At 37.5% G+C, this 12,399-nt stretch overlaps 1 protein-coding gene across 4 annotated transcripts in view; it reads left to right on the forward strand.

Moving 5' to 3' along the window:
* LOC133754506 (ankyrin repeat domain-containing protein 26-like) overlaps positions 1 to 12,399 on the forward strand; it is a 71,234-nt gene that overhangs the window by 18,534 nt on the left and 40,301 nt on the right. For all 4 annotated transcript variants that reach the window (XM_062184969.1, XM_062184970.1, XM_062184972.1 and 1 more), the window contains exons 3-4: positions 4,289 to 4,378; positions 8,717 to 8,806. In XM_062184969.1, the coding sequence (XP_062040953.1) occupies positions 4,289 to 4,378; positions 8,717 to 8,806 (180 nt within the window). The remainder of the gene's footprint in view (positions 1 to 4,288; positions 4,379 to 8,716; positions 8,807 to 12,399) is intronic.

A 12,399-nucleotide genomic window follows, 5' to 3' on the forward strand; every position in this document is an offset into this window, starting at 1 on the left:
CATACCAAAAGAAATCAGTGCTTGAAAGAGTTATCTGCATCTCCATATTCATTGAAACACAGCTTACAATAGATAAGATATGGAATGAATACAGATTCCCATTAACTGTTGACTGGATAAAGAAATTATGTTATATGTACACGATGGAGTACTACTCAGCTGCAAAATGAAATCCTCTCTATTGCAGCCAGATTATCACCACTGGAAACCATTATACTTAGTGAAATAAGCAAGTCCCAAAAAGACAGATTATCATAAAATTTCCCAGATCTGAGATAACTAATAGAGTATCTGAAATGTAATGTATTGGGTTAAGGTAGACATTTTGAGAACTGATGACTGTTTATAGCCCTTATCTCTTCCATTGAAGAACAATGTGGTTTTCTTTTTCTCTTCATACTATTTGGACTCTTTTACTCAGTATAGGATTAACTATATGACCATTGAGCAAACTGAAAATAGATCATTGTAAAAATTAAGAGTGGGAATGCGAGAGGGAGGAGGAGGAGGGGTTGAAGTGTGGCAGGAGGGAAGGTTGGGGGGGGCGGGATGTCATTACTTATCAGTAGTCACCTTGAATATAAACGGCCTCTCCAGTTAAAAGATACTGACTGGCTTAATGGATTAAAAAGCAATACCCATCTTTTTGCTGCCTACAAGATACGCATCTCACCAACAAAGATACATGCAGACTGAAAGTGAAAGGGTGGAGAAAGATGTTCCATGATAATGGAAAGCAAAATAGGATGGGTGTTGCCATCCTAATATCAGAAAAAATAGACTTTAAGATGAATACTATTATACAATATGAAGAAGGCACTATATGGTGATTAAGGAATCAAATCAACAGGAAGATATGACTAAAATAAATGCATATGCATCCAGTTTTGGGGTGCTGGCTATTTAAAAAAATGTTAATGTATCTAAAGGGAGACATAGACTCCAATACCACAGCAACAGGAGACACCAACACCTCACATTCACCAGTAGACAGATGGACTAGACAGAAAGTGAACAAAAAACAACAAAGCTAATTGATACTGTGGACCAAATGGACCTAATTGATATCTATAGAACTTTTCACCCCATAGTTTGAGAATACACAATCTTCTCATCAGTCCATGGAATTTTCTCTAGGATACACCAGATGCTAGGCCATAAAGCAAGTCTCAGCAAATTAAAAAAAAATTGAAATCATGCCATGCATCTTTTCTGATCACTATGGGATGAAGCTGGAAATGAATAGCTCAAGAATCTCTAGATCATATGCAAACACATGGACTAAACAACATGTTCCTGAATGAACAATGGGTCGTAGAAGAAATAAAATAAATAAATAAATAAATCTTAAAAAATAAAACTCCAGGATGAGAGTGAAAAACATATGCTAGACGAGGGAGATGTCATTAACATCTCATATTAGTGTATTTGGCATAATTATACCCAGCTACCCCTATTTTTATATTGAAATGCCTTCTTTCCCCCCACCCCTCCTATACTCTAGTAATCACAATTCTGTGATTTACTGATCATATTGAACAATATTGAAGGTTTTCTTCTTTTGTTTTAGCTCCCACATGTAGGGTGCAACATGTTGTAATTTTTCTGTGTCTGGTTTTTTACTTAATCTGATATCCTACAGTTCCTTCCATTGTGCTGCAAATGACAGTATATCATTCATATTTAATAACAGCATATCTCATTGTGTTTATATACTGTATTTTATTGATCCATTCATATTATAAACAGCTTGGTTGACTATCTACCTTGACTATTGAGAACAGTGATTTAATAACAATGGAGAAAGTATCTCTTTGGTACAATGGTTTTATGTCTTTTGGGTATGTAGCCAGCAGTGGGATTGCTAGATATTGTGGAAATTCTATTTCTAGTTTCTCACCAACAGTGTATAAGAATTCACTTTTGTCCACACCCTTGTCAGCGTTCATTACTCTCCATCTTTTTGATAGCAGCCATTCTGACAGGGCTCACTGTGGCTTTGATTTGCATTTCCCTGATAGCTAGCAACATTAATCACTTTTCATGTATTTGTTGTCCATCTGCATTGCTACTTTGTAGAACTGTATTTAGCTTATTAGTTTATTGATTGACTTTGTTTTTTAGTATTTTCCCCTTAATTCCTGGTATATTCTGGGTAGTAATAATTTTTGAATAAATAATTGGCAAATATTTTCTATTCTGTTGGTTTTCTCTATTGATCATTTTTCTTGCTGTGAAGAAGCTGCATAATTTATTATAATCTCCCTTTGTCTAATTTCCTTTTGCCTAAGCATTTGGAATCTCAACCTACACAAATGTCACATTTTATACCCACAATAAAGTCAACAAGAATATTCAAACCTAAGTAATATGAATATTTTGAGATTAGCCATCAATTAAGTAGGATGTTTTAACATTACATTCCAGATTTCCCAGATGAATGACAGTATAAATGCTACACTTCCTACACCTTTTCTCAGTAGTTTTTAATATATGTTGGTTGGTATAACTGATTTAAACCTGAAAGTATCTCACCCTCAGTTTATTATTTTTATGATCTCTAAATTCTTTAATAAACACTTCATGATTTGGGACAAATAGTGTGAATATTACCAAAACTATATTTAATTTTCTTATTGAGATTTACTTTATTTGCTTTGGACCTTTTACAAATGATATGCGTAAGTTTTCATCACAAGCATCAATAACTATCATTTGGGTATGGCGTTGTAAATTACAAAAGTAATTGTAGCTGCCTATTATCTATTAATTTTGCATTGGATCTCCATTTTCAGGCTCATGAGAGCCTGCAGGAATTGTGAATAGCAGAGAATGCAGCTGTGGCTTCAGTAGGGGAGAGAGATGTAGGAACTGAGGTCAGGAAAGAAGGTGCAGGCCAGCTTTGCTACAGCCTTGAAAGTCATTGAGAGGGAAATATATTGGAAGTACTTGAGAAACCAATAAATGTGGGAACTCTGATACTAATTTGCTCCTCTATTATAAGAGGGAAATTACTCAGCATTGTAGAATTTATATGAGTTCCAGTCACATACTTAATGTTTTTTTAAGATGTGTGTACTTATTTGAAAGTCAGAGCTACACAGAGAGAGAAGCACAGGCAGAGAGAGAGAGATAGAAGTCTTCCATCTGCTGGTTCACTCCCCAAAGGGCTGCAATGGCCAGAACTATGCCAATTGAAAGCCAGGAACCAGGAGTTTTTCTGGGTCTCCCACATGGGTGCAGGGGCCCAAGGACTTGGGCCAACTTCACTGCTTTCCCAGGGCACAGCAGAGCTGGACTGGAAGTGGAGCAGCCAGAACCTGAACTGGTGCCCATATTGGATGCCAGCACTGCAGGTGGTGGCTTTACCGTCTATGCCACAGAGCAGGCCTCGAAATGTTTTTGATACTTGACTGGGTTATTATATGTTGCATCTTCATGAAAGGAGACATGGATAGTGGGCTGAATCTGGTAAGAAGCATAATACTGATTAGGAAAAAAGAGAGCACCCTCAGTGTTGAATTCAGTAATAAACAGGCCTGTGCATGCATGAGGAAAGATGGAGAGTGATGATGTGGTGACATTTTTCAAAGCACAGATGTTCCTTGGCATTTGGCAGAATTGTGTCCTGATAAATGCATTGTTAAGGTGAAAATATGGTTAAGACAAAAATACTGTTATATACCCAACCTACCCACTGTCCTAGCTTAGCACAGTACCCTACAGTGTTGGTCATTTTCCCTTGTGATTATGTGGTTGAGGGGGAGCATCACAAATCTGGGACCATTTGTATATAACTTAGAATTTATATTGGTAAAATGACTTAATGAAGTGACTTAGGAAATAGTAACAGAAATATCTTACCAGGGAATAGTAATCTGATACATTAGCTGGCTGAGATGCAAAAAAATAAAAAAACAAAATCTACAAAAAACAAAGAAACAGGGCCTGCATTGTGGCATAGTGGGTTAAGCTGCCATGTACACTGCTGGTATCCCACATGGAAGGACTCTGATTTGAGCTCCAGCTACTCCACTTCTGATCCAGCCCCCTGCTTATGTAACTGGGAAAGTAGCAGAGGTTGGCCCAATTGCTTGGGACCCTGTACCCACATAGGAGACCCAGAAGAAACTCCTGGCTTCAGCCTAGCCCAGCCCTGGCCTTTGCAGTTATTTGGGGAGTGTATCAGGAGATAGAAGACCTGTCTGTCTCTGTAAGTCTTTTAAATAAGTCTTTTATAGTCTGTAAGTCTTTTAAACAAAATAAATGTTAAAATTTTGTATCCTAGGTTTCACCGGATGATGGAAGAAGTTGTTGTATGAACTCAAAAATGGAAATCCAGAAATTGAAGAAGGAATTAAGTGACCTGAGGAGACAAGTATGTTGAAATTTATTGTGTCAGTAGCCCTTCTTAGGCTTCATCCAAGATGGTGGAATAGGGAGGAAGCACACTGATAGTCTGGGAAAAGATAGTTTAATAAAAGTGGAGATACTGTAGTTTCAGGGAAGAGTTAGGGAAAAAACTGCAGAGGAAACTCTTCTGGAACTAGTGGGACATGGTGGACCTATGTGGAGGGCATGGGCACCCACGGCTCAGGACCCCAGCCACAGAGTCTAGGCAACAGTGCTGGAAAGGGAGGTGAAGCAAAACCTCAGTAGCCAGAGACACTGGTGGGAAAGCAGCAGGAAGAGCCTAGAGGGAACGAGGCTTGAAGCCCCATGGGGGAAAGTTCACCAGGCTAACTAGAAGAGAGAAAAAAAAAATAAAAGGGACTGGTATGGACACAATTATTTCTCTCCACTCACCTTACAAAGGTGGGCAAGTCAAATAGCAGGCGCCATTTTGGATATACGTAAAAGCTGCGCCACCTCAGGGCTTCGCCTGCCCTCAGTCAAGCAAAAAACCTGACACTGGTGGGGAGAAATAACAGGAAGTTAAGAGCTAGTGAATGTGTGGAGCTTATGAACTGGCACTGTAAAAAAAAAAAAAAAAACTGAGGGTGTGTGAGAAAACAGATTGCCTGAGATGTGAGTATTCAGTGGGAGATGCCACAAACTCGGTAACCTTGGCAACCCGGTGGGAGATTGCAGGGGAATCTGAGCTTACACTGAGGACTGCACAGATCCTTTGTGTGGTCCTTGGGACAGAGCAGATGAATATTATACCCACAGGGGCTAGTGCTCACTGATTGCCTTCAATAATAGCTCAGCTGTGCGTAATTACTTAGCTTCTGAATAAAAGAGAGAGAGAGAGAGAGAGAGAGAGAGAGAGAGAGAGAGAGAGAGAGAGAAGATTTACCACGCCAAACCTGGGTGTGTCACCTTTGGCAAACCGTTAACCCTTAACAACTGAACAGAGATCTCTGGCCACACCCATCACAAGCCTCTAAAGATCCACCAAAAAGCAGACAGTCCACTTAATCTAGAGTCATAGTATAATGAGAAAAGCCACCACAGGGATGGAGGAGGAAGCAGGAGATGGGATGGTTGCAGGTGGAAGGGTGATTATGGGGGGAAAAAGCCACTATAATCCATAATGTCTTTTACACAGCCATAAATGTTGAATAGTCATACATGTATGATTCTGAAATTTCAACTATAATCCTAACTCTTCAGTGAGTCCTTGAGGATGAGTTATTTTGATACTATAAATTTTATTCCTAATCAAGAATGGATACGAAATTATAGTGGGAGCTTTATGTTCACCATGGAATATGCTTCCTCTGGATTTTTAAAAAGAAATAGCTGTGAGAGAAAAAATTAAAATGACTACTATGTGGCTGGCGCAGTGGCTCAATAGGCTAATCCTCTGGATGCGGCACCAACACACCAGATTCCAGTCCCGGTCGAGGCGCCGGATTCTGTCCCGGTTGTCCCTCTTCCAGGCCAGCTCTCTGCTGTGGCCTGGGAGTGCAGTGGAGGATGGCCCAAGTGCTTGTGCCCTGCACCCGCTAGGGAGACCAGAAAAATCACTTGGCTCCTGCCTTCAGATCAGCGTGGTGCACCGGCCTCAGCGACAGTCTGCGATGGCCATTGGAGAGTGAACCAATGGTAAACAAAGACCTTTCTCTCTGTCTCTCTCTCTCACTGCCCACTTTGCCTGTCAAAAAAAAAATAAAATAAAAAATTAAAAAAATTTAAAAATGACTACTATGACATGGCTTTGCAGAGTGACATAGTGCTACTATGACTGCATGTTTACAAACAAGCTTTTCCTCTACCGTGATCATCAACCTTTGCACAGGCTTACTTTATTCAATTCATATCAGTGTGCAATGGCTATTAAACTTGTTCATAATTCTTGAGGTATTTTCTGTAAATTCCTGTAGAAATGACTTAGGGATATGGCATAGAATTATTAGTCACTTTCAAGGGTACCCTCTCTGTCAAAAGTATAATAATCGATGGCATTTGACCAACTCAATAGCAACTAATTTTCCAGAAGGTTCTCATCTCACGAATGGAGGTTCTCATCTACCAGAGAGTACTTGGGTTGATATATTTTATGGGCACAATTTGGAAGTGAAGAATTTGGATTGGGAAATAGAGATATCTGACTCAGGCCTCCAAATAATATAGTTAGGTTTATGTCTGAAAAGAACCTCAACAGACTGCTAAAGTTGTATCTGTGGCAGAGGGGATTCCAACGAAAATGGAAGTGACCCAGAATTTGATGCCTTAGAAAAGTCTTGCATTAGAAAAGAATTTCAACATGAAGCATGCTGGTCAACATCCTAACATATCTAGTATCAATATTAGAAAACAACACTAGGATCAAAGACACACCCTTTAGAATCATTAGCAAATGTACTAGACTAGTTGTCTGCAAAGGCAATCCCCATCAGGTAATGGTTTATGTGGGTATAGTTGAAGATTTAACCTATGAGGAATGAAAGAGAAGTAAGAAATGACCTGAGCGATGCAGTGAGGGCTAGGAGTATAGATTAAGCAGCTTCAGGTGAAGCATTGAGACTTAAGAAACTTTTGAGACAGACTTAGAAATGGAATACAAAGAGTGGTTGAGTAGCATCCAGCAGTCACTGCATTTAGAAGTGAAGTGGGCTTATAGGAGCCAAGAGAAAGGTCTAATCACTAATTACTATTGCTGCTGTGGATGGAAGCAGTGGAAGAACTAAACAAAGCATCCTGGATATGTCTCAAAAATATTGCACTGAATTGTACCTTTGGAAAACATATTTAGGGCCAGGGAGTTGCACAGTCATCTATGTGACCCCACAATTATCTGTGTATCAGGCCATGCATTCATATAGGACAGTACAGAAAAAAACACACAAGACTCAAACATGGTAAATGTTTGTATTTTATAGAAAAGGTAAACTTTGTTTAAAGTTAAGCCATTAATGTCAAAGGAAAGAAATGAGACTTCTAAACACGGTTAAGAAATGATATTGTTTATCTCATCCTGAAATCAGGTGAAGACGAAATATGTAATAAGAATCAAATGTGAATTTTTCCAAAAATCCCATTAGTAGCATATGATTTAATTAAACCTGGAATATCTTGAATAGTCAAGTTTTTGGACAAAAGTTTCTAGGGAATCTAGAATGTAAAATACAACCAGTCTTTCAAAAATAGCTGTTTATGGGCCAGATACCTGGCACAGTAATTAATCCTCTGCCTGAGGCACTGGCATCCCATATGGGTGCCGGTTTTAGTCCTATCATTCAATTTTTCTACCTCTTCAATTAGAAATGTGATCCAAACATTTCATCACAAATGGATGCTTTTTAAAGAAATCCAGTTTAAGTGCTTTTTTGTGAAGTATGTAAACCTGTAATAATAAAAAAAGATTACTTTTTAAATTTTTTGCAGTTTCTTCCATAAAAAAGAAAATTGCCATTTACTAAAAATGCATTGCCATGCTAATGCTTATAAAATATTTCTATAGCTGAGAAATGGCTCATCAGTTTTGTGACTTAAATCAAGCTTTTGTTTCCATTTTTGAAATGAAATTCTAGTATTTCTATCTTGTTATTGCTTGAATGGTTGATAATGTATATGGCAATGAATCATATCTTGAAATAACAATTACCACCAAACTAAATTGACGGTTTTCCTCCACCAAGTATCCTGTACAAAGCTTCACAGTCAGTCCCATCTCCAATGAAATTAATTATTTTCATGTTGTTAGGCTTGATTCCAATGAAAAAGATGGCTTTACATTATACAGTTCTCCTATTAAAGGGGCATGCTCTTGGTCCTCGTTCTCTTACACCCTTGCTAATGATTTAAAGGCAAGCAGCACATCATTTTTTAGAAACAAAATGTATTTAACAAATGTAAATTTTGAAACTACAACTTTTGGATTGTAGCAGTTTTCCCCCCCAAAGCCACCCTCCCACCCGCAAACCATCCCATCTCCTACTCCCTCTCCCATCCCATTCTTCATTAAGATTCATTTTTAATTATCTATATACAGAAGATCAACTTAGTATAAGTAAAGATTTCAACAGATTCACCCACACAGATGCACAAAGTATAAAGAACTGTTTGAAGAATATTTTTACCATTAATTCTCATAGTACAACACATTAAAGACAGGGATGCTGCATAAGTAAGTGCACAGTGACGCCTGTGTATCAAGAGTATATCAGGAGATAGAAGACCTCTCTGTCTCTCTGAATCTTTTACATAAGTCTTCTAAAGTTTGTAAGTCTTTTAAATAAAAAAAAGTGTTAAAAAAATTGTATCCTAGGTTTCACCGCATAATGTAGGATGTTGTTGCATGAACTCAAAAATTGAAATCCAGCATTTGAAGAAGGAATTAAGTGACCTCAGGAGACAAGTATGTTGAAATTTAATGGGTCAATAGAAATACTAAAGTTGATTATATATTGTAAGTTTTTGGATACAGTTTCACAAAACATAACATTTTATGTGTTCATTTTAATTAATTTAGTACAATTAAATTTTAATGATGCATTTAAACTCTCACTTTGCTTTTTCCCTTAAAGTTGAATTTAAAAATATTATTTGCCCTTAAGAACTTGAAAATTGTGCACTATTCCTCTTGAGCTGGCATATTTTATTTCCTTTGAAACAGTATTTATAGTGATACTTCTTACTGTCATGGTGAAGAAAACCAGGTTTAATAAGAGTCTCGAGAGTGTTTAATGAAATGCTGCTGGGACTTTTCATTTCTTATTTTCACTCTTGGGAATGGATACAGAGCTTATGTGTATTTATTTCATAGATTTAACAACTTGTACAGAAAGGCCATTATACTCTGCTCCAAAATATCTTCAGCTACTATAAGACCTATCTCAAATATAGACACTTGCTTCATTTTCCTTTAACTTCTTCCTATAACAAAAGGATAAAGCTATTCGAATCAAATGTGGTGTACACTCATGAGAATTAAAATTATCTGGATGCTGACACTGGACTTTAGTGCATCAATGTATCGAGATAGAAAGGGGCCTACTAACATTCAAGTCTAATGTATACGCTGAAAAAAATGCCGGGCCAGCATTATGATGCAACAGGTTAAGCCATGGCTAGTCACTCCAGCATCCCATGTTGGAGTGCCCATTTGCTCGGCTTCCTTCTAATCTACCTAGGAAGGCAGCAGATGATGGCTCCAGTGCTACCCATTTGGGAGACCTGGATGGAGTTTGTGACTCCTGGGTTCAATCTGGTCCAGCCCTGCCCGTCGCAACCACATTGGGAGTGAACGAGCAGATGGAAGATCTGTTTTCCCTTTCGCTTTTTTGCTCTGCATTTTAGGTGCATTTAGTTTATTTATTTATTTATTTATTTATTTATTTTGTACAGGCAGAGTGGAAAGTGAGAGAGACAGAGAGAAAGGTCTTCCTTTTTGCAGTTGTTTCACCCTCCAATGGTCGCCGTGACCAGCGTGCTGGGACCAGCGCACCGCGCTTATCGGATGGCAGGAGCAGGTGCTTCTCCTGGTCTCCCATGGGGTGCAGGGCCCACGCACTTGGGCCATTCTCTACTGCACTCCCTGGTCACAGCAGAGAGCTTGCCTGGAAGAGGGACAACCGGGACAGAATCGGTGCCCCGAACGGGAGTAGAACCCCGTGTGCCTGCGCCGCAAGCTGTAGGATTATCCTATTGAGCCACGGTGCCGGCCAGGTGCATTTATTTTAAAAACACATTGGTTTAAAAATTTTTACACCAAAATAACTTATCTCTGAAACTCATTTTCCCCTACAGTTATTATAGCACCCTCAAATATTTCACATACATTACCTTTCACATATTTAAACTAATAAAATTCAATGTCCGATACTGTATTCCCAGCATTGTATGACCATTACCACTGTAAACTTAGGCATATTTTTCACCATCAAAATAAGCCTTGTATAAGTTATCAATAACCACTTTGGTGCCTCTGTCCTCTAGTCCTAGGCATTCACTTTCTTCAGGTCTCTACAGATTTACCTGTTCTTGATAGTTTTTATAGATTGGGTGCTACAGAATATTTTTCTTTGTAACTGGCTTCTAGCATGTAGCATAATAATTTCACAGTTGATTCATGTTGTGGCATGTAGCAGAACTTCTTTCTATTTATTGTCAAATAATTTTTATTTTTTTAATTTATTTGAGAGGTAGAGTTACAGACAGTGAGAAGGAGAGACAAAGATCTTCCTTCTGTTGCTTCACTCCCCGTATTACATTCAACAGGAATGTATACATGAACAGAAGGAGGTGAATTGAAACATGTGATGTTTTTCAAAGTAAGATTACATCCTAATAAACTCATTGTTAAATTGAAAATATCCTCAGTGAAAAATGCACTTAATACACCTAGTCTTGCCAACATCCTCGCTTGTGATTAGTTGACTGGGAGCTGTTTAACTGTTGCTGTTCAGTGTCATGGGAGAGCAGTGTCTGCATACCCCCAACTTGGGAAATGCTCCAAATTCAGAGTGTGTGTCCTAGAGAATGTGTATCACTTGTGCACATCATAAACATGAAAAATCAGAAGTCAGACTATCACAAGTCTGTTATAGGCTGAGTGCACCTTGGAATTAAATGTTCCAACTATGATTTAACAATAAAATTATAAAGTAGTGACAAAAATATCTTATTAGGTAGAGGTGAAACATTTTCAGTAGCAACTGGCTGACACCCTTCAAAGGTAATCAATATCAGAGATATTACTGGAGCTCATAGTTCATTATTACCCTCTGTAAAAAGATGACACAAAGGATGTAAAGAACAAATGAAGTAAAATCAAAGACAAGTCCATAAGATATTCAACATGTGGAAGAGAAATTCTGGAGCTGGATAAAGAATGTAACTTTTTATATATGAATTTCAGTAAATACAGCTTTTTAAAATTTTCTGTATAATTGCAGTACACTTTTGTCATTACAGTGAATTTATTTCTTAAATCTCTGACATTCACTTGGCCCTTCTTGTAATTTCACTCTTTTTAAAATAATGCCCTTAGGAAAATTGAGGATTACATAGCATTTCTCATGGAAGTTGAGAGACATGTTGTTGTGTTAACAATATTGTAATATTATATTCCTATGGCTATGTGGAAACAAAACCTATTAAATCACAGAATAAAATGTAATGAAATGCTCCAAAAATGTTCTATTTTTTGAATGTATACCTAGCCTGTATATCTTTATTTCATATATTTCAGAATAAATTCTATAGAACAAATTCTATAGAAACTCCACTACACTCTTAGACAAAATTCATATGTTTTGATTACTTTACAATCTATTGGAAAAATTAGTCATACATGTTAGGCTATTCATATATTCGTATATAGATGTAAATACATCTGAACTAGAGAATTGTCTAGATCTTGCCACTAAACTTTTTAAAATCAATGTGTTGAGATACAAGGGAGCTTCCTAAATGTACGCTATGAAACATATGCATTGGTTTAAAAAAGTTGCATGAAAATGAACTTATCTGTTAAGTCCATTATTTCCACAAACCTTTTAATGTAACCTCATATATTTCAAATAAGTTCATGCATTTAATTTAATAAAATTCACTGACCCTTAGGATATTTCCCAGAATTACATGACCATCACAACTATTAACTTTAGCACATGCTTAGCAACCTAGAAAGAAACCTTATACCAGTTACTCATCGCCAATCAACTCCTCTATCTTCCCTAGTCCTGGGCAATCAAATTTTTCTCAGGTCTCCAAGGAGACATTTCATATAAATAGGGTCCTACAGCGTGCGGTTCTTGATGACTGGCTTCTTGTATTTAGGTATTTTCTGGGTTCACCATGTTGTAGCTTGTGTTAATACTTTTTTATTATCAAATATTCTTGTATTATATAATGTAATACTATTCTGTTGTATAAATTACCCAGTTCATCAGTGGATTAACATTTAGGTGGTTTCTACTTTTTGACTACTGTTAGTGCTGCTTTGAG

This window comes from Lepus europaeus, unplaced genomic scaffold, assembly GCF_033115175.1.
Source record: "Lepus europaeus isolate LE1 unplaced genomic scaffold, mLepTim1.pri SCAFFOLD_119, whole genome shotgun sequence".
Lineage (NCBI taxonomy): Eukaryota > Metazoa > Chordata > Mammalia > Lagomorpha > Leporidae > Lepus > Lepus europaeus.